Source organism: Amphiprion ocellaris, chromosome 16 (genome assembly GCF_022539595.1).
Source record: "Amphiprion ocellaris isolate individual 3 ecotype Okinawa chromosome 16, ASM2253959v1, whole genome shotgun sequence".
In the NCBI taxonomy this organism is placed as follows: domain Eukaryota; kingdom Metazoa; phylum Chordata; class Actinopteri; family Pomacentridae; genus Amphiprion; species Amphiprion ocellaris.
This window is the reverse complement of record NC_072781.1, coordinates 34053236-34074114: the sequence shown is the minus strand read 5'-3', so window position 1 is coordinate 34074114 and position 20879 is coordinate 34053236. Positions and strand designations below refer to the sequence as shown.

The 20879-nt window shown below is 43.3% G+C and overlaps 2 protein-coding genes across 3 annotated transcripts; both read left to right on the top strand.

Annotated features, from left to right (window-relative positions):
* Window positions 1-1145: 1145 nt before the first annotated feature.
* On the top strand, window positions 1146-5963 carry LOC111586055 (cytochrome c oxidase subunit 7A-related protein, mitochondrial-like). The gene is made up of 3 exons (XM_023295734.3): window positions 1146-1481; window positions 3090-3224; window positions 5753-5963. The coding sequence occupies exons 1-3, from the start codon at window positions 1434-1436 to the stop codon at window positions 5891-5893; spliced, it is 324 nt and encodes a 107-aa protein (XP_023151502.1). The 5' UTR covers window positions 1146-1433; the 3' UTR covers window positions 5894-5963.
* A 3198-nt stretch (window positions 5964-9161) lies between these two features.
* On the top strand, window positions 9162-20643 carry tspan14 (tetraspanin 14). Of its 2 annotated transcripts, none has more exons than XM_023295731.3 (9): window positions 9162-9225; window positions 10142-10222; window positions 12137-12187; window positions 12327-12473; window positions 12605-12775; window positions 14591-14716; window positions 15302-15352; window positions 15507-15620; window positions 19873-20643. In XM_023295731.3, exons 2-9 carry the CDS (start codon window positions 10142-10144, stop codon window positions 19936-19938), a joined length of 807 nt encoding a protein of 268 aa, XP_023151499.1. In that variant the 5' UTR covers window positions 9162-9225; the 3' UTR covers window positions 19939-20643. The 2 variants fall into 2 exon arrangements, with proteins under 2 accessions (XP_023151499.1, XP_023151500.1); XM_023295732.3 differs by having other exon boundaries at window positions 9206-9292.
* The last annotated feature ends 236 nt before the right edge of the window (window positions 20644-20879 follow it).

Genomic DNA, 20879 nt, shown 5'->3' with positions numbered 1-20879 from the left:
GTCTTAGCTTGAAATGGGATTAATTTATGCATAAATAATAATCTTACTACTTTCCTCTTCCAGAATGTGTTTCTTGTAGGAATATGATTTTAGAATTCAAATCTTAAAGGTCAATCCTAACCTGTTTAATTTTGTGTAAACCTGCAGTTCCCAGAGATGAAGTTAAACTTTGCTCTTTGAGACATCACTGATAAAATACTACAGGTCTCCATCTGACAACTTCTACTCTTCAAGGATCCAAACTAAAGTGGATGCCACAGCCTCCATCCACCACCCTGAACCTGGTGAAAACATTCCCCGTCTTCCTGATACCCAAGAATCCACTGGAGGGTTGAAGGTAGGAGTCTAACTGGATGAACCAGGGTTAGATCTTCAGGTTCTGCTGATGGACCGGGTCATGTTCTTTCCTCTGCTTGTGGATCTCCTCAGACAGATCAGTCTCACTGCTGGTTCTCATATTTAACGTCTTTCTTCACCCGTGCAGCGCAGATTATCATCAGTTGGTCCCTTTGGTTGAGTTACTTCATTATTAATGATCTTGGTGGGGAGTTAGTATCTATATCTATCTCTATCTATCTCTTTATCTCTATATTTCTATATCTCTATCTCTTTATCTCTATCTCTATATTTCTATATCTCTATCTATCTCTCTATCTCAATTTCTAGCGCTCTCTCTATTTCTATATCTCTATCTCTATTTCTATCTATCTATCTATCTATCTATCTATCTATCTATCTATCTATCTATCTATCTATCTATCTATCTATCTATCTCGATTTCTGTCTCTGTACTTCTATCTCTCTCTCTATTTCTATATCTCTATCTATCTTTATTTCTATCTATCTATCTATCTATCTATCTATCTATCTATCTATCTATCTATCTATCTATCTATCTATCTATCTATCTATCTATCTATCTATCTATATCGATTTCTGTCTCTGTATTTCTATCTCTCTCTCTATTTCTATATCTCTATCTATCTCTATCTATTTCTATCTATCTATCTATCTATCTATCTATCTATCTATCTATCTATCTATCTATCTATCTATCTATCTATCTATCTATCTCGATTTCTGTCTCTGTATTTCTATCTCTCTCTCTATTTCTATATCTCTATCTCTATTTTGATGTCTCTATCTATCTTTATCTCTATCTCTGTTTCTCTCTATCTCTCTATTTCTATAACTATCTATTTCTACATAACTATCTATTTCTATATCTCTATCTCTCTATCTATTTCTTTATCTCTATCTATCACTATCAATCTCTATCTATCTCTATCTCTAACTACCTATTTCTATATCTCTATCTCTCTCTCTATCTCTCCTGTGTTTTACTTCAGGCCATCCAGACAGCCGGTGTGATGTCATGACGCAGCGCCGTGCTGTCAGCGGTCCGACAGGTAACGTCCGCAGACCAGGTGAGGATGAACGGACTGAGTGGAGGGAAGCTGAGACGCTCCGCGGCTCCTCAGGTGAGGCTGACAGATGCTAATGCTAATGCTAATCAGAAACAACGGAAGCTCCAGGTGATTGTTAGTGAGCTCACATATTGATTGTCAGGTATCGATTATTGATCACACCCGATCTGATCAGCTCTGACAGTAATATCAGCTCATAGTAATCAGATTACTTCTCACAGTAGAGTAACTTCTGCTATCAGATTACAACCACTGATCTCATGTACTCACTGCTGATCAATATAGTTATCGATTAATGTTCATGCTGATCAGTGTAAAGCTGATTGAGCTGTAATAATCAGTATGTGATCGATTATTATTACTGATTACTGATAATTGATCGTTCCGTTGAACAGTTTGCAAACAGCTGGTGGTTCAGTTTGAACCAACAAATTGATCAATATTATTGATCGATGAAGTCTCTTCTTACTGAGATCAATAATATTATCAATTAGCTGATTCAATAATTGAAAGTTAACCAGCAGCCAATCTAATAATTAGTTATTTCTGTCAGAAAATGTCTGAAATATTTTAGTAAAAGCTCTAATCAATAATCAATAGTTTGAAGTTTGTTTCTGTGAGCTGCTGTTGGTTTAATGGAAATGATGTTTATACTGAATGCAGATCTGTTGGTTCTCCTCAAACAGCTCAGAGGAACAAAATAAACATTATAAAGAACTGAACACAGAAATAATCTACATCTATAAACATACCAAAATAAAAGCACAGACATAATCTACATCTATAAATATACCAAAATAAAAGCACAGAAATAATATACATTGACAAACATACCAAAATAAAAGCACAGAAATAACCAATATCTATGGACATACCAAAATAAAAGCACAGAAATAACCAATATCTATAGACATAGCAACATAAAAGCACAGAAATAATCTGTCTATAATCATACCAAAATCAAAGCACAGAAATATCAATATCTATAAACATACCAAAAATAAAAGCACAGAAATAACCAATATCTGTAGACATACCAAAATAAAAGCACAGAAATGGTCAATAGCTATAAACATACCAAAATAAAAGCACAGAAATAATATACATCGACAAACATACCAAAATAAAAGCACAGAAATATCAATATCTATAAACATTACCAAGAACTGAACACACAGAAATAATCTATATCTATAAACATACCAAAATAAAAGCATAGAAATAACCAATATCTATAAACATACCAAAATAAAAGCATAGAAATAACCAATATCTATAAACATACCAAAATAAAAGCACAGAAATATCAATATCTCTAACCATACCAAAATAAAAGCACAGAAATAATCTTCATCTATAAACATACAAAAATGAAAGCACAGAAACAACTATTTAGATTTATGAACTACCAAAACAGAAGGCAGCACAGTGGACCAGTGGTTATTACTGTGGCCTCATAGCTAGAAGGTTCAGGTTTGAATCTGGTTCTGTGTGGAGGTTCCATGTTCTCATCATGGTCTTCATGTTCATCATGGTCTTCATGGTCATTTTCGTTATGGTCTTCATGTTCATCATGGTCTTCATGTTCATCATCATGACCTCACAGTGAACCTCCAGGGGCTGATCACATGACCCTGCTCCCACCTGTCTGTCTGTTCTCAGGGTCTACGTCCAGGTGTTCCTCCTGTCAGTTCACCTGCCATCTTTGTGACTTCGACCAAGCTGGGATGTGAAGCAGGACGTCAGATGGAGTACCTGGCAGCCATCCGAGTCCCGGCGATGCGGAGGCTCATCCAGGTAGGACTGCAGTTCAGGTTCCACAGAAGAGGTTTTAGGCCCCCTAGAGGGGCCCTGAATGTGGCTCAGGTGTGGTTCTTGAATGTGGTCCAGACCTCCTGAGGAGATCTGAAATATGCTGTGGGCCCTCTGGGGTCATGCAACTTGTATGATGATTCTATTACAATCAGAAGTGATTTAAGTGTCTTCCTGTGTAGTGCTGCTCTGGTCCCAGAGCTCCTGCATCACTTTAACTCTCTCTGAAGTCCTGATCTGGAAACAGCTCCATCGGGAATGAAACTACTAAACTGAGTCCAAACACAGAAATCTTGAGGCCATGTTTACTTTGGGGAATAGGAAGTCACAGAGAGGTGTAAAGAGTAGAGCTGAAACCATTTAGTGGTTCTGAACTATGCTGTCAGCAACAACACACCTGAGCTCCCACAGCTCAGGTAAGAGCTGCACCAGATATCCTTTCAGCATCGTGATGTGAAGTGACAAACACATCAGGTTCCAACTATTTCTGCTACTAGGTACAAAACGGTTCTCATTTTCCAGGACTGATCTCCAGCAGAGGTCTGTCTGACAGAACATCGTGACGTTTTTAAAACTTTGTTTAAAAGAGTTTGTTGACAAACAGCTCCATGTTTGCAGAGCAGAATGAACTGGAAAAGGAGCAGAAGTCCAGAGAAAGAATTGTCTGTTAAAAGAAATCAACTGTGGGTCAACTGGTTGGGGAGGCAACCCATAAAAAGGAGCTATAGTCCCATAAACAGGAGCTATAGTTCCATAAACAGGAGCTATAGTCCCATAAACAGGAACCGTAGTCCCATAAACAGGAACCATAGTCCCATAAACAGGAACCGTAGTCCTATAAACAGGAACTATAGTCCCATAAACAGGAACCGTAGTCACATAAACAGGAACTATAGTCCCATAAACAGGAACTGTAGTCCCATAAAGAGGAACTGTAGTCCCATAAACAGGAGCTATAGTCCCATAAACAGGAACTGTAGTCCCATAAACAGGAACTATAGTCCCATGAACAGGAACCATACTCCAATAAACAGGAACTGTAGTCCCATAAACAGGAACCGTAGTCCTATAAACAGGAACTATAGTCCCATAAACAGGAACTGTAGTCCCATAAAGAGGAACTGTAGTCCCATAAACAGGAGCCATAGTCCCATAAACAGGAACCATAGTCCCATAAACAGGAACCATAGTCCTATAAACAGGAACCATAGTCCCATAAACAGGAACTGTAGTCCCATAAAGAGGAACTGTAGTCCCATAAACAGGAGCTATAGTCCCATAAACAGGAACTATAGTCCCATAAACAGGAACCGTAGTCCCATAAATAGGAACTACAGTCCCATAAACAGGAACTATAGTTCCATAAACAGGAGCTATAGTCCCATAAACAGGAACCATAGTCCCATAAACAGGAACTATAGTCCCATAAACGGGAACCGTAGTCCCATAAACAGGAACTATAGTCCCATAAACAGGAACCGTAGTCCCATAAACAGGAACCGTAGTCCCATAAACAGGAACTATAGTCCCATAAACAGGAACTATAGTCCCATAAACAGGAACTATAGTCCCACAAACAGGAACTGTAGTCCCATAAACAGGAGCTATTGTCCCATAAACAGGAACCATAGTCCCATAAACAGGAACTATAGTCCCATAAACAGGAACCGTAGTCCCATAAACAGGAACCGTAGTCCCATAAACAGGAACCGTAGTCCCATAAACAGGAACTATTGTCCCCGACGCAGCTGTCTGGGTTTGATTCCAGCTCACAGCTCTTTGCTGCAGGTCCTCCCATCATTCGTCTCCCTACTTTCCTGTTTGACTCTTTGGAAACCCTAACTCAAACCCTACAGAAAAGATGATGTCGACCAAAAACAGGTTCTCTGTCAGCAGTTGTGGATGTTAATCAGATGGAACATTTAAATCAGCAGCTCCAAGTTCTGTTTGACGACATCAAAGATCTTAGTCAGGGTTAACCATTCAAGGTTCCACGCTGCTTTTTCCAGCTATTTAAAGAGATTTTTATCATCCATTCAAAATCACACCAATCATTCTACGACCATTCATCCTGTACTCAAGTCATCTACTGACAGTTCCTGCGTTTCTAATATAAATTGCAGAGAAACTAAACAGGACAGTGTCAGTTTATTCCACAGTTCAGCTGGTTGAATGTTCTCAGGACGTTCTCTTAGACCTCTGAGTTGACAGTCTGGAGGATGAACTGAAGGCAGCAGCAGCTCCTGACCTTCTTCTCTGCTTCTTCATTGTTAAAATGCTGTTTGGTCTCTGGGTGGTAACCATGGTAACCACAGACCCTCCTCTGGTCACCATGATGATCCTCCACATGAAGGTTGATCTTCACTGATGCTTCAGAAACATCTGAAATCGGACTCCTCACCTGTCTGCTGATGTTCCTGCTGTGTACATTCAGGGATGTGTTTGAATGCACCTTGTATATATCAGTGCAATAAGCCCCGCCCCCTCAGGTAACTTGTCTTGCTCTCTGTCAGGTGTCGGACGGTGTCTCGGTCCACCTGAAGAAGGATCTGATAGACAAGCTGCTGTACCGGACCACAATGGGGCTGAGGGTGGGGGGCGTGGTCTACTGCCTGGTGGCCCTCTATGTCGCTGCTCAGCCCAGCAACAAGTGATGTCGCCCTGCTGCTGTGCTCTGATTGGACCAGAGGTTTCTGTGGAGATGTTCACCAAGCTTTATAGAAACAAAACACTTTGTACAGAAATATTGGTACGCAGAATAAATAAACTATTCAGCTGTTAAAGAGTCGCTGTTTGCTTTAGTTGATGAAATGTAACTTTGACTGACTGATGTCAAATATCAGTTTCATCTCCAACTACTTTGATTCATCAGTTTGAGCAGACAAATTCAAGGACAACGGTATCTGACCACAGTTTCATATTTCATATCTATCAGAGTTGGCCTGCAGGTATTTTAGGTGTGCCCCATTGATACTACAAATCCCAGACTGCACTGCAATAGCTGGAGGGTGGTGCTCTGGTCCACACTCCAACATACATGATGCACCTTTACGCTGGATGCATAGACTGTATATATATATAGATGGATGGAGATCATAGACTGTATATATAGATGGATGGAGGTACCGGGACGTCACCTGTTGGGTTCTGCATTGAGAAAATGAAGCCAGGATTTAGCTACTTCCTGGTTTCCGTCTTAGATTTCTGGGACAAGCTCTTGGACACTAGAACCTGCAGGAATCTCCTCTTGGAGATCTGCTTGGTGGCTGAAGCTGCTGGACCAACCAGAATCAAACCAACCAAACCTGTGGTTCTCCTGCAGTGGAACGATTTATTTCAGATCATCTGGAGATTTTTGTTCCAGACTCATGGAGGTTCTAGTCTGGATTCCTGGTTCTCTTGATAGCTGTGATAGAAACGTTCTGTGGGCTGTCCATCCATCAGCTGATCAACGTTTCTTTACTGATGTGATCTTCTTTAAGGGAACCATGTAGAACAGAAATGTTCTCATTCAGGCACTTAGCTTCAGGCCACCTGTCTGCAGGTAACAGGAGAGCTCACCTGGATCCTTCAGTTCTTTGTTCCTGAAGCAGCGTTTGGATTTATGAAGGACCGACAGACTGACTGCAGATCTGAGTTCTATTTTAGGTGGAACAGACTTAAAAAAAATGTCTGTTACACAAACACCGAGCGTCACGATTCACCCCAGAGGACAGACTCGTTCTAGTAATGCTGGTTTAGGGTTTTAAATCACCTGATAGAGTACACACAGAGTACACACAGTACACAGAGTACACACAGAGTACAGAGTATGCACAGAGTACACACAGAGTACACACAGTATACAGAGTACGCACAGAGTACACACAGTACACACAGAGTACACACAGAGTACACAGAGTACACACAGAGTACACACAGAGTACACATAGAGTACACAGTAGAGTACACAGAGTACACACAGAGTACACAGAGTACACACTGAGAACACAGAGTACACACACAGTACACACAGAGAACACAAAGTACACACAGAGTACACGCAGTGTACACAGAGTACACAGAGTACACACAGAGTACACACAGAGTACACAAAGTACCAGAAGTCATTAGAGTTCACTAGAGGTCACTATAGGTCACTAGAGGTCACCAGGGTCACTGGAGGTCACTGGAGGTCACTAGAGGTCACTATAGGTCACTCCCATCTGAGGTGAGTTCTAACCTGCACCAGCTGAATCAGTCCTGGTCTTAAGTCACTGACGGCTGGTGATGCGTCGGATCTCCACACACCGCATCTAATTTGCATAAAGAAGAAGTCGGGTCTACTTTATGCAAATGAGCTGCGGGTAAACACACTGAAACTAGACCAGCGTTCACCGCGGTGCGCTTCACATAGACAATGAATGGGATGCTGGAAGATCTAGTCTGACCTTTGTCCTGGTTCAGCAGGTCTGACCAGGACTGGGACCGGCACCAGGACCAGGACCAGATGTGGATCTGAAAGTATCAGTGTGACTGATTCACTCTGAACTGACAGAAGAACCTCTGATTAGTTCTAATGATTACGGAGTATTGATCGATCTGATTGGTTTTCCTTGATTAGAAGGTCAGCTGATGCGCTCTGTTGGTCATGTGACCTTCACCTGTAGAGAGTCTGTGTTCCCATGAGAAGCGTCCGTGTTGCAGGGAGAACCGTCCATGTTCCAGGAGAATGGTCTATGTTTTGGGTAGAACCGTCCGTGTTCCTGGGAGAACCGTCCGTGTTCCATTGAGAACCGTCTGTATTCCATTGAGAACCGTCTGTGTTCCAGGAGACACGTCTGTTTACTTTCTGTTTGTTGTTGTTTGTTTGTGTTGTTTTGAAAAACTGCAGCTGATCTTCAGTCTGACCCAGAATCATCGTCACCATGGTGACAGAGCATCAGAGCCTGTCTCTATGGTAACAGCAAGATCCAGGCTACAGGGGATAAAGAATGAGAGTGATGTATTGATCCATTCTCATTGATTATTGGCTCATTTTATTGATTGATTAAACCAGTGAAGTCACATGTGCCTGGTTACCATGGTAGCAGTGACAGACCATGTGACCCTGTGACCTCATAGGATGTTAATTACATGCAGCAGTGACCCTAATAAACTGAGTCATTAACCGGCACTGATTGGCTGTTGTCATGGTAACACAACAGAGAACCAATCATGTACCAGAGATTACAGCCAAGTGTCAGACTATGTGACATCATCATCGAATGGTAGTACAATAGTACATAGTAGTACACAGTAGTACACAGTAGTACTAGTACACAGTCATACACAGTAGTACTAGTACACAGTCGTACACAGTAGTACTAGTATACATTAGTACACAGTAGTACACAGTAGTACATAGTAGTACACAGTAATACTAATACACAATAGTACATAGTAGTACCAGTACACAGTAGTACTGGTACACAGAAGTATATAGTAGTACACAATAGTACTAGTACACAATAGTACACAGTCATACTCAGTATTATTAGTACACAGCAGTAGTAGTACACAGCAGTACTACTATGCAGTAGTATTAGTACACAACAGTATTAGTACACAACAGTACTAATATGCAGTAGTATTAGTACACAGCAGTAGCAGTACTCAGTAGCACTACTATACAGCAGTAGTAGTACACAGCAGTAGCAGTACACAGCAGTACTAATATACAGTAGTATTAGCATAGAGGAGTAGTAGTACTCGGCAGTACTACTATACAACAGTAGTACTACAAGAGAGTAGCAGTACTCGGCAGTAGCAGTACTCGGCAGTAATACTACTCGGCAGTAGTAGTACTCGGCAGTAGTAGTACTCTTCAGTACACAGCGTGTTTTCGGGCTACAGTTAATCTCCTGTCCAGCAGGGGGCTCTGACACAGTTTAAACTGTAAACACCACAGAAGAAGAGAAAGTGGCGTTTGTTTTGGAAACGGCAGCAGAAGACGACTGGCAGCAGGGTGTGTTATTGATTATTGATTATTTTTGGATTAACAACTGTTGTTCTGTCGTTCACAGTGTCCTGAGGTTAGTCTGACCGTCTCCGACTAACCGATAAATCTTCTGTTTCGGACAGTTTTGGTGACTTTAAACCGTTTATTCAGTAGTTTTCTCTCTGTTAGCCTCTCTGCTAGCATTAGCATCAGTCACTTCCTGTTCTGAACGAACTGCTGAGAAACAAACCGGACTTTACCGGTTTATACCGGGTCAGGACCGGATCAGGACCGTCAGCACACTGCACCGGGCAGTCTACCGGGGCTGTCGGTGATTTATTACAGTTAAAACGGTGAAACGGCTCAAAAACACTTGATAACCAGTACTGAATAACCGGTACTTGATGACTAGTACTTGATAACTAGTACTTGATGGCCGGTACTTGATGACTACCAGCTAGTATCCAGTGAACGTTTCCAGTCAAACCTTGAATTAACGTATTTTTAATCACTTAAAGGAGTTTCTGCACTATGTTCATATTTCAAAGACTTTATGATTGTGAAAAGTATCTGTCAGGTTCTGGGTCCAGCACCGGTCCAATACGGGTCCAGTTCCGGTCCAGTACTGGTCTAGTCTGGACATGAAGGAACGTTATGTATTAGAACCACCTGACTTCAGTGCAGCACCTTTACATGCAGCTGTTTACCAACGTCTTTAGGAGGCTTCAGTTTCCGTAGCAACACTGATGACAGACGGCTATCAGTGGTGTTTACTGTGTTTATTGTGTGTTTACTGTGTGTATCAGTGTGTTTATTGTGTGTTTACTGTGTGTATCAGTGTGTTTATTGTGTGTTTACTGTGTTTATTGTGTGTTTACTGTGTATTGGGTGCTTACTGTGTGTATCAGTGTGTTTATTGTGTGTTTACTGTGTGTATCCACAGATGTACTACTATCGCTATGAGAACGCAGAGGTCAGCTGCTTCTACAAATACTTGATGTTCAGCTACAATATCATCTTCTGGGTGAGTCACCTGATCAGTTGTTTACATGTTTACAGAGTCCCCTGATCAGCTGTTTACATGTTTGCAGTCACCTGATCAGTTGTTTACATGTTTACAGTCACCTGATCAGCTGTTTACATGTTTACAGTCACCTGATCAGTTGTTTACATGTTTACAGAGTCACCTGATCAGCTGTTTACATGTTTACAGTCACCTGATCAACTGTTTACGTTTGCAATCACCTGATCAGTTGTTTACATGTTTACAGTCACCTGATCAGCTGTTTACATTTTTACAGACACTGACGGTAAACATAGCTCACATATGAGGAGCTGTTCTGTATTTCATCTTTTTTTTTTTTTTTTTAAAGTTATTTTTTTGGCTTTTTTTTCAGCTTTACTTTCATAGGCACAGTGAGAGACAGACAGGAAACAGGGGAGAAGAGTTGGGGGAGGACATGCAGCAAAGGGCCGGGAGCGAGAATTGAACCCGGGCCGCTGCGTAGGGAACCAGCCCTGTACATGGGTCGCCCGCTTAATGCGTTGAGCTATATGGGTGCCACTGTTTTCATCTTTATTTAATTTAAATAGATTTAATCTTATTCCAGGTAATTCTATTCTTCATATCTTTACTTCAGTGAGTTCAGGAGAACATCTCAGATTCTTCTACCCTCATGTTTCTCATCACAGAAGTCTACATTCATACTGAATATCTGCTGTGGAACCACTGTATCTACTATCTCTGGTTCCAGATGTCTGGTTCCAGATGTCTTCAGTTCGTTAGATCTACCTCGTCATGTTTAGATGCTGTGATTTAATTGGAACTGGTCAGAAAGATGCCGTTGGAACTCTGTCCCCTCAGAATGTTGAGATGTTCAGACGTGTAGAATCAAGGGTTAGGTAAGGGGCCTGCTGAGTCATTTATCATTAGGTAGGGGGGCTGCTGAGTCGTAGAGGGATTGTTAGTGATGTTGACATGTTGGACTGCGTGTTGTGTGTCTGTGCAGAAACAGGCAACAGGACTGAAGTTTGTTTCCTGTCTGTCTTTACTTCACAGGAAATGATGTCACTGACATCCTGTGTGGTTGAGGAGCAGGAAGTGACATATCACCAGTATTACATGACTGAGTTTACAGCAGCTCATCAGTCTGTTGTCAGGAGCATACATGTTGTCGGGAACAAATGTTGTTGGGAACATATGTTGATATGTTGTCGGGAACATACGTGTTGTCGGGAACAAATGTTGTCGGGAACATATGTTGATATGTTGTCGGGAACAAATGTTGTCGGGAACATATATGTTGTCGGGAACAAATATGTTGTCGAGGACAAATATGTTGTCAGGAACATACATGTAGTCAGGAACATATATGTTGTTGGGAGCATGCATATTGTCAGGAAAATATATGTTGTTGAGAACATATTGTCAGGAACGTACATGCTGTTGGGAACATGTTGTCAGGAACATATATGTTGTTGGGATCATACATGTTGTCAGGAACATACATGTTGGGAACATATTGTCAGGAACGTGCATGTTGTTGGGAACATATTGTCAGGAACATACATGTTGCTGGGAACATATATGTTATCAGGAACATACATGATGAACAATGTAAATTTCCCCTGGCGTGGGGAGAAATAAAGGACTTATCTTATGACCTTCCAGAGCTGTGTTTCTGCTGCGGGTTTCTGGATGTGTCTAATTGCTGTTGTGTGTTTGTTGCAGCTGGCTGGAATTGCCTTTATCGCGGTTGGTTTCTGGATGTGTCTAATTGCTGGTGTGTGTTTGTTGCAGCTGGCTGGAGTTGCCTTTATTGCGGTTGGTTTCTGGATGTGTCTAATTGCTGGTGTGTGTTTGTTGCAGCTGGCTGGAGTTGTTTTTATCGCGGTTGGTTTCTGGATGTGTCTAATTGCTGTTCTGTGTTTGTTGCAGCTGGCTGGAGTTGCCTTTATCGCGGTTGGTTTCTGGGCCTGGAGTGAAAAGGTGAGCGAACACAACTAGGACAGAGAAGACTGAAGAAAAACACGTTTTCTCTCTAATCCCTTTTAGAAAACATGAACATCCATGTGGTTCTGCACTGGTTCTTTACTGGTTTGACTGGTTCCCCCGTCTCTGTTCTCAGGGAGTCCTGCTGGACCTGACCCAGGTGACCCGGCTACATGGTTTCGACCCAGTCTGGTTGGTCCTGGTGGTCGGTGGAGTCACCTTCATCCTGGGCTTCGCCGGCTGCGTGGGAGCTCTGAGAGAAAACATCTGTCTGCTCAAATTCGTACGTTAAAACGTGTGTTAAAACGTGTGTGTTAAAACATGCATGTGTTACAACGTGTTCAGGTTCTGTGTTCCCAGCTTGTTGCTGTATGTTCTGTGCCTCACTGGAACCCTCTCCGTGTTCTGGTCCAGTTCTCAGGCGTGATCGGTCTGATCTTCTTCCTGGAGCTGACTGCAGCCGTTCTGGCCGTGGTGTTCCAGGGTCAGGTCAGAGAATGGATCAACGAGTTCTTCCTGGCAAACATCAGAGCGTACCGAGACGACATCGACCTGCAGAACCTCATCGACTCCCTGCAGCGCGTGGTAAAGCTCCTCACACCGGTAGAACCACAGGAGGCTCAGACACATGTTCTCCTGTAGAACCTTAACATCAGTAGAACCACTGGAGGCTCAGACACATGTTCTCCTGTGGAACCTTCACATCAGTAGAACCACAGGATGCTCAGACACATGTTCCCCTGTAGAACCTTAACGTCAGTAGAACCACTGGAGGCTCAGACACATGTTCTCCCATGGAACCTTCACATCAGTAGAACCACAGGACACTCAGACACATGTTCTCCTGTGGAACCTTCACATCAGTAGAACCACAGGACGCTCAGACACATGTTCTCCTGTAGAACCTTAACGTCAGTAGAACCACTGGAGGCTCAGACACATGTTCTCCCATGGAACCTTCACATCAGTAGAACCACAGGACACTCAGACACATGTTCTCCTGTGGAACCTTCACATCAGTAGAACCACAGGACGCTCAGACACATGTTCTCCTGTAGAACCTTAACGTCAGTAGAACCACTGGAGGCTCAGACACATGTTCTCCCATGGAACCTTCACATCAGTAGAACCGCAGGAGGCTCAGACACATGTTCTCCTGTAGAACCTTCACAACAGTAGAACCACAGAACGCTCAGACACATGCTCTCCTGTGGAACCTTAACATCAGTAGAACCACTGGAGGCTCAGACACATATTCTCCTGTGGAACCTTCACATCAGTAGAACCACTGGAGGCTCAGACACATGTTCTCCTGTGGAACCTTCACATCAGTAGAACCACAGGAGGCTCAGACACATGTTCTCCTGTGGAACCTTCACATCAGTAGAACCACTGGAGGCTCAGACACATGTTCTCCTGTAGAACCTTCACATCAGTAGAACCACAGGACACTCAGACACATGTTCTCCTGTAGAACCTTAACATCAGTAGAACCACTGGAGGCTCAGACACATGTTCTCCTGTGGAACCTTCACATCAGTAGAACCACAGGACGCTCAGACACATGTTCTCCTGTAGAACCTTAACGTCAGTAGAACCACTGGAGGCTCAGACACATGTTCTCCCATGGAAACTTCACATCAGTAGAACCGCAGGAGGCTCAGACACATGTTCTCCTGTAGAACCTTCACAACAGTAGAACCACAGGACGCTCAGACACATGCTCTCCTGTGGAACCTTAACATCAGTAGAACCACTGGAGGCTCAGACACATGTTCTCCTGTGGAACCTTCACATCAGTAGAACCACAGGAGGCTCAGACATATGTTCTCCTGTAGAACCTTCACATCAGTAGAACCACAGGACACTCAGACACATGTTCTCCTGTAGAACCTTAACATCAGTAGAACCACTGGAGGCTCAGACACATGTTCTCCTGTGGAACCTTCACATCAGTAGAACCACAGGACACTCAGACACATGTTCTCCTGTAGAACCTTAACATCAGTAGAACCACTGGAGGCTCAGACACATGTTCTCCTGTAGAGCCTTCACATCAGTAGAACCACAGGACGCTCAGACACGTTCTCCTGTGGAACCTTAACATCAGTAGAACCACTGGAGGCTCAGACACATGTTCCCCTGTAGAACCTTAACATCAGTAGAACCACTGGAGGCTCAGACACATGTTCTCCTGTGGAACCTTCACATCAGTAGAACCACTGGAGGCTCAGACACATGTTCTCCTGTGGAACCTTCACATCAGTGGAACCTTCACATCAGTAGAACCACAGGACACTCAGATACATGTTCTCCTGTAGAACCTTCACATCAGTAGAACCACTGGAGGCTGAGACACATGTTCTCCTGTAGAACCTTAATGTCCTGTTCTGTCAACAGAACCACTGCTGCGGTGCTCAGGATCCGGTGGACTGGGATCTCAACGTGTACTTCAGCTGTAACGGAACCCATCGCAGCAGAGAGAAGTGTGGAGTTCCGTTCTCCTGCTGCATCACGGATCCTGCTGTGAGTTTATCCCTGATCAATACTGATCAGTACTGATCAATACTGATCACCTCTGATCAATAGGTTTACTCCGTGGCACGGTAGCATGTGTTTAACGGTAGCGTGTGTAACGGTAGCGTGTTTAACGGTAGCGTGTTCAATCAATCAATCAAGATTTATCTATAGAGTACTTTACAACACTCAAAGGTGACCAAAGTGCTTTCCAGTTAAAATCAAACAATAAAGTTAGAATAAAAGCAAATTAAAAGAAAGGAACAATAGAACACATGTCAACAAATAAAATCAAATCAAATCAAATGTTTTTAACGGTAGCGTGTGTGTAACTGTAGCGTGTGTTTAACGGTAACGTATGTAACGGTAGCGTGTTTAACGGTAGCGTGTGTGTAGCTGTAGCGTGTGTTTAACAGTAGTGTATGTAATGGTAGTGTGTTTAACGGTAGCGTGTGTGTAACTGTAGCGTGTGTAATGGTAGCGTGTGTTTAACAGTAGCGTATGTAATGGTAGTGTGTTTAACGGTAGCGTGTATGTAACTGTAGCGTGGGTTTAATGGTAGCATGTGTTTAACAGTAGCGTGTTGTGTTGCAGGACTCAGTAGTGAACACGCAGTGTGGATATGACGTGAGGAGCAGACCGAAGGTGAGCTGTCAGTGTGAACACCTGGTGGACAGGTGAGGGTTTCTGCAGCAGACTGCTCAGGAAACCTGCCGCTGACGGTTTGTGACTGTGACATCACTGTGACATCACTGTGACATCACATGGCTAGTTGTGATGAGAACCCTGTCTTCTGCAGAGGGAGTGGAGCGACCACATCTACACTAAAGGCTGCATCGTGGCGCTGGAGGACTGGTTACCTGGAAACCTGTACACCGTGGCCATCGTGTTCATCGTCATCTCTCTGCTGCAGGTACAAGTACACGCAGTACTACAGTACTACAGCAGGACTACAGCAGTACTACAGTAGGACTACAGCAGTACTACAGTACTACTACAGCAGTACTACAGCAGTACTATAGCAGTACTACAGTAGGACTACAGCACTGCTACAGCAGTACTACAGCATTACTACAGCACTACTACAGCAGTACTACAGCAGTACTATAGCAGTACTACAGTAGGACTACAGTAGGACTACAGCACTGCTACAGCAGTACTACAGCACTACTACAGTAGGACCACAGCACTACTACAGCAGGAGCACAGCATTATTACATTAGGACTACAGAACTTCTACAGTAGGACTGCAGTACTACAGTAGGACTACAGCACTGCTACAGCAGTACTACAGCATTACTACAGCACTACTACAGCAGTACTACAGAAGGACTATAGCAGTACTACAGTAGGACTACACCACTGCTACAGCAGTACTACAGCAGTACTACAGTAGGACTACAGCACTACTACAGCACTACTACAGCAGTACTACAGCACTACTACAGTAGGACCACAGCACTACTACAGCAGGAGCACAGCATTATTACATTAGGACTACAGAACTTCTACAGTAGGACTACAGCAGTACTACAGTAGGACTACAGCAGTACTACAGTACTACTACAGCAGTACTACAGCACTACTACAGCAGTACTACAGAAGGACTATAGCAGTACTACAGTAGGACTACACCACTGCTACAGCAGTACTACAGTAGGACTACAGCACTACTACAGCAGTACTACAGCACTACTACAGTAGGACTACAGCACTACTACAGCACTACTACAGTAGGACTACAGCACTACTACAGCAGTACTACAGCACTACTACAGTAGGACTACAGCACTACTACAGCAGGAGCACAGCACTACTACAGTAGGACTACAGCACTACTACAGCATGAGCACAGCAGTATTACATTAGGACTACAGAACGTCTACATTAGAACTACAGAACTTCTACAGTAGGACTACAGCAATACTATAGTAGGACTACAGCAGTACTACAGTACTACTACAGCAGTACTACAGCAGGACTATAGCAGTACTACAGCACTACTACAGTAGGACTACAGCACTACTACAGCAGGAGCACAGCAGTATTACATTAGGACGACAGAACTTCTACAGTAGGACTACAGCAATACTATAGTAGGACTACAGCAGTACTACAGTACTACTACAGCATTACTACATCAGTACTACAGCACTACTACAGTAGGACTACAGCACTACTATAGTAGGACTACAGCACTACTACAGTAGGAGCACTGGAGTATTACATTAGGACTACAGAACTTCTACAGTAGGACTACAGCAGTACTACAGCACTACTACAGCAGTACTACAGCAGGACTATAGCAGTACTACAGTGGAACTACACCACTGCTACAGCAGTATTACAGCACTACTACAGCAGGAGCACAGCAGTATTACATTAGGACTACAGAACTTCTACAGTAGGACTACAGCAGTACTACTACAGCAGTACTACAGCAGGACTATAGCACTACTACAGCAGTACTACAGCAGTACTACAGCACTACTACAGTAGGACTACAGTAGGGCTACAGCACTACTACAGCAGTACTATAGCAGTACTACAGTAGGACTACAGCACTGCTACAGCACTACTACAGCAGTACTACAGCACTACTACAGTAGGACCACAGCACTACTACAGCAGGAGCACAGCATTATTACATTAGGACTACAGAACTTCTACAGTAGGACTACAGTACTACAGTAGGACTACAGCAGTACTACAATACTACTACAGCAGTACTACAGCACTACTACAGCAGTACTACAGAAGGACTATAGCAGTACTACAGTAGGACTACACCACTGCTACAGCAGTACTACAGCACTACTACAGTAGGACTACAGCACTACTACAGCACTACTACAGCAGTACTACAGCACTACTACAGTAGGACCACAGCACTACTACAGCAGGAGCACAGCATTATTACATTAGGACTACAGAACTTCTACAGTAGGACTACAGCAGTACTACAGTAGGACTACAGCAGTACTACAGTACTACTACAGCAGTACTACAGCACTACTACAGCAGTACTACAGAAGGACTATAGCAGTACTACAGTAGGACTACACCACTGCTACAGCAGTACTACAGCACTACTACAGTAGGACTACAGCACTACTACAGCACTACTACAGTAGGACTACAGCACTACTACAGCAGTACTACAGCACTACTACAGTAGGACTACAGCACTACTACAGCAGGAACACAGCACTACTACAGTAGGACTACAGCACTACTACAGCATGAGCACAGCAGTATTACATTAGGACTACAGAACTTCTACAGTAGGACTACAGCAGTACTACAGTAGGACTACAGCAGTACTACTACAGCAGTACTACAGCACTACTACAGCAGTACTACAGTAGGACTACAGCAGTACTACAGTACTACTACAGCAGTACTACAGTACTACTACAGCAGTACTACAGCACTACTACAGCAGTACTACAGAAGGACTATAGCAGTACTACAGTAGGACTACACCACTGCTACAGCAGTACTACAGCACTACTACAGTAGGACTACAGCACTACTACAGCACTACTACAGTAGGACTACAGCACTACTACAGCAGTACTACAGCACTACTACAGTAGGAACACAGCACTACTACAGCAGGAACACAGCACTACTACAGTAGGACTACAGCACTACTACAGCATGAGCACAGCAGTATTACATTAGGACTACAGAACTTCTACAGTAGGACTACAGCAGTACTACAGTAGGACTACAGCAGTACTACTACAGCAGTACTACAGCACTACTACAGCAGTACTACAGCAGGACTATAGCAGTACTACAGTAGGACTACACCACTGCTACAGCAGTACTACAGCAGTACTACAGCAGGAGCACAGCAGTATTACATTAGGACTACAGAACTTCTACAGTAGGACTACAGCAATACTATAGTAGGACTACAGCAGTACTACAGTACTACTACAGCAGTACTACAGCAGGACTATAGCAGTACTACAGCACTACTACAGCACTACTACAGTAGGACAACAGCACTACTACAGCAGGAGCACAGCAGTATTACATTAGGACGACAGAACTTCTACAGTAGGACTACAGCAATACTATAGTAGGACTACAGCAGTACTACAGTACTACTACAGCATTACTACAGCAGTACTACAGCACTACTACAGTAGGACTACAGCACTACTACAGTAGGACTACAGCACTACTACAGTAGGAGCACTGGAGTATTACATTAGGACTACAGAACTTCTACAGTAGGACTACAGCAGTACTACAGCACTACTACAGCAGTACTACAGCAGGACTATAGCAGTACTACAGTGGGACTACACCACTGCTACAGCAGTACTACAGCACTACTACAGCAGGAGCACAGCAGTATTACATTAGGACTACAGAACTTCTACAGTAGGACTACAGCAGTACTACTACAGCAGTACTACAGCAGGACTATAGCACTACTACAGCAGTACTACAGCACTACTACAGCACTACTACAGTAGGACTACAGCAGTACTACAGTAGGACTACAGCACTACTACAGTAGGACTACAGTAGGGCTACAGCACTACTACAGCAGTACTACAGTAGGACTACAGCAGTACTACAGTAGGACTACAGAAGTACTTCAGCAGTACTACAGTAGGACTACAGCAGGTCTACAGTAGGATTACAGCAGGACTACAGCAGGACTACAGCACTACTGCAGCAGGACTACAGCACTACTACAGCACTACTACAGCACTACTACAGCAGGACTACAGCAGTACTACAGTAGGACTACAGAAGTACTACAGTAGGACTACAGCAGGTCTACAGTAGGATTACAGCAGTACTACAGCAGTACTACAGCAGTACTACAGTAGGACTACAGAAGTACTACAGTTGGACTACAGCAGGACTACAGTAGGATTACAGCAGTACTACAGATATACTCCTTTCTGCAGTACTGAGTTGTAGTAGTGTGTACTGGGTCACATTAAAGAAATCAGGAAAACAACCGTTGAACACAAACAGTTCAACATACTGAATGTTAACGTGTCTGTGTATACCTGTCTGTGTTTTACCTGTCTGTGTTTACCTGTCTGTTTATTACCTGTCTGTATTTACCTGTTTGTGTTTTTACTTGTGTACCTGTCTATGGCTCACCTGTATACCTGTCTGTGTCTCAGATGGTGGGGATCTACCTGGCCAGGACTCTGATCTCTGACATTGAGAAGGTCAGATTCAGCTACTGAAGCCTCCACCTGCAGGGGGCGGGGCTTCCATCAGCGAGGTGTGGAGCTTTTCCCAGGTGTTACTGGACCAAATCTTTTGAGTCAGATGTGCCTTCTTCTTTTTCTTCTTTCTTTTCCTTTCTCTTATTCTTCGTCTTCGTCGTCAGCAGTCTCCGTCTGTTGATGGCGTTGCCGTGGTAACTGAGAACAGACTAACACACCTGGCAGGTGATGTCTGTCGTGATTCTGCTGTTCTGGAAGAACGACGGCTTCTGTTGATTTAACTGATGTCATGTGACTGAGCTCTGCACCAGAGAGGCCTTTTACCTGAACAGGTGTGACCTGAGGGCTGTTTACTGCTCACTGCCTGCTTCATCACCATCTTCATCATCCTCACCTGAGGTTTGTTCTTCCTCCAATCAGCTGATTGATTGATCTGCAGGTGTGGAAGTAGCAGACAGATGAAGAGGATGATGAAGATGCCTGTTCACTGGATTCACGTTAACAAGCTGAAATAAAGTTTAACTGATGTGTGAATAAAGACTTAAGGGTGTCTGACCAATCAGATTTATTGATTAAATGTTCTGTAAATCTGAGCCGATCAAACAAACCAATCAGATTTATTGATTATGTGTTCTGCTTTTCCTTTTATTCTGAAGGAACTGTTTTATAAAGTGAATTTTTATCTTTTTGTATTTGAGAAAATAAACGTAAACTTTGGTCTCAGTCTGTTTTTATTGATCAGAAGGTATCGATCAGGAATCCTCCAGAGGAATGATGAAGCATCGATTGATTTTTGATTGGAAATCAGAAGCTGCTGAAGCTTCAACATTTTTGAGGATTTTTTAAAAAATTGATCAATAAATGTTTAAATGAAGTGCGATGTGGCGTGATTACCGCCAGGTGGCGCTGCAGCACCTGAGCGCGCGCCGCTGAAACCGAGCCCCCCCCTCAGGGGAAGC

Coding starts and splice junctions, on each gene's coding strand:
- tspan14 (XM_023295731.3), top strand. CDS start 10,142: ATGTACTACTATCGCTATGAGAACGCAGAGGTCAGCTGCTTCTACAAA. Junction 14,717..15,301: donor GCTGCATCACGGATCCTGCT/GTGAGTTTATCC, acceptor GTTGTGTTGCAG/GACTCAGTAGTGAACACGCA. Junction 15,353..15,506: donor ACGTGAGGAGCAGACCGAAG/GTGAGCTGTCAG, acceptor TGTCTTCTGCAG/AGGGAGTGGAGCGACCACAT.
- LOC111586055 (XM_023295734.3), top strand. CDS start 1,434: ATGAACGGACTGAGTGGAGGGAAGCTGAGACGCTCCGCGGCTCCTCAG. Junction 1,482..3,089: donor GACGCTCCGCGGCTCCTCAG/GTGAGGCTGACA, acceptor GTCTGTTCTCAG/GGTCTACGTCCAGGTGTTCC. Junction 3,225..5,752: donor CGATGCGGAGGCTCATCCAG/GTAGGACTGCAG, acceptor GCTCTCTGTCAG/GTGTCGGACGGTGTCTCGGT.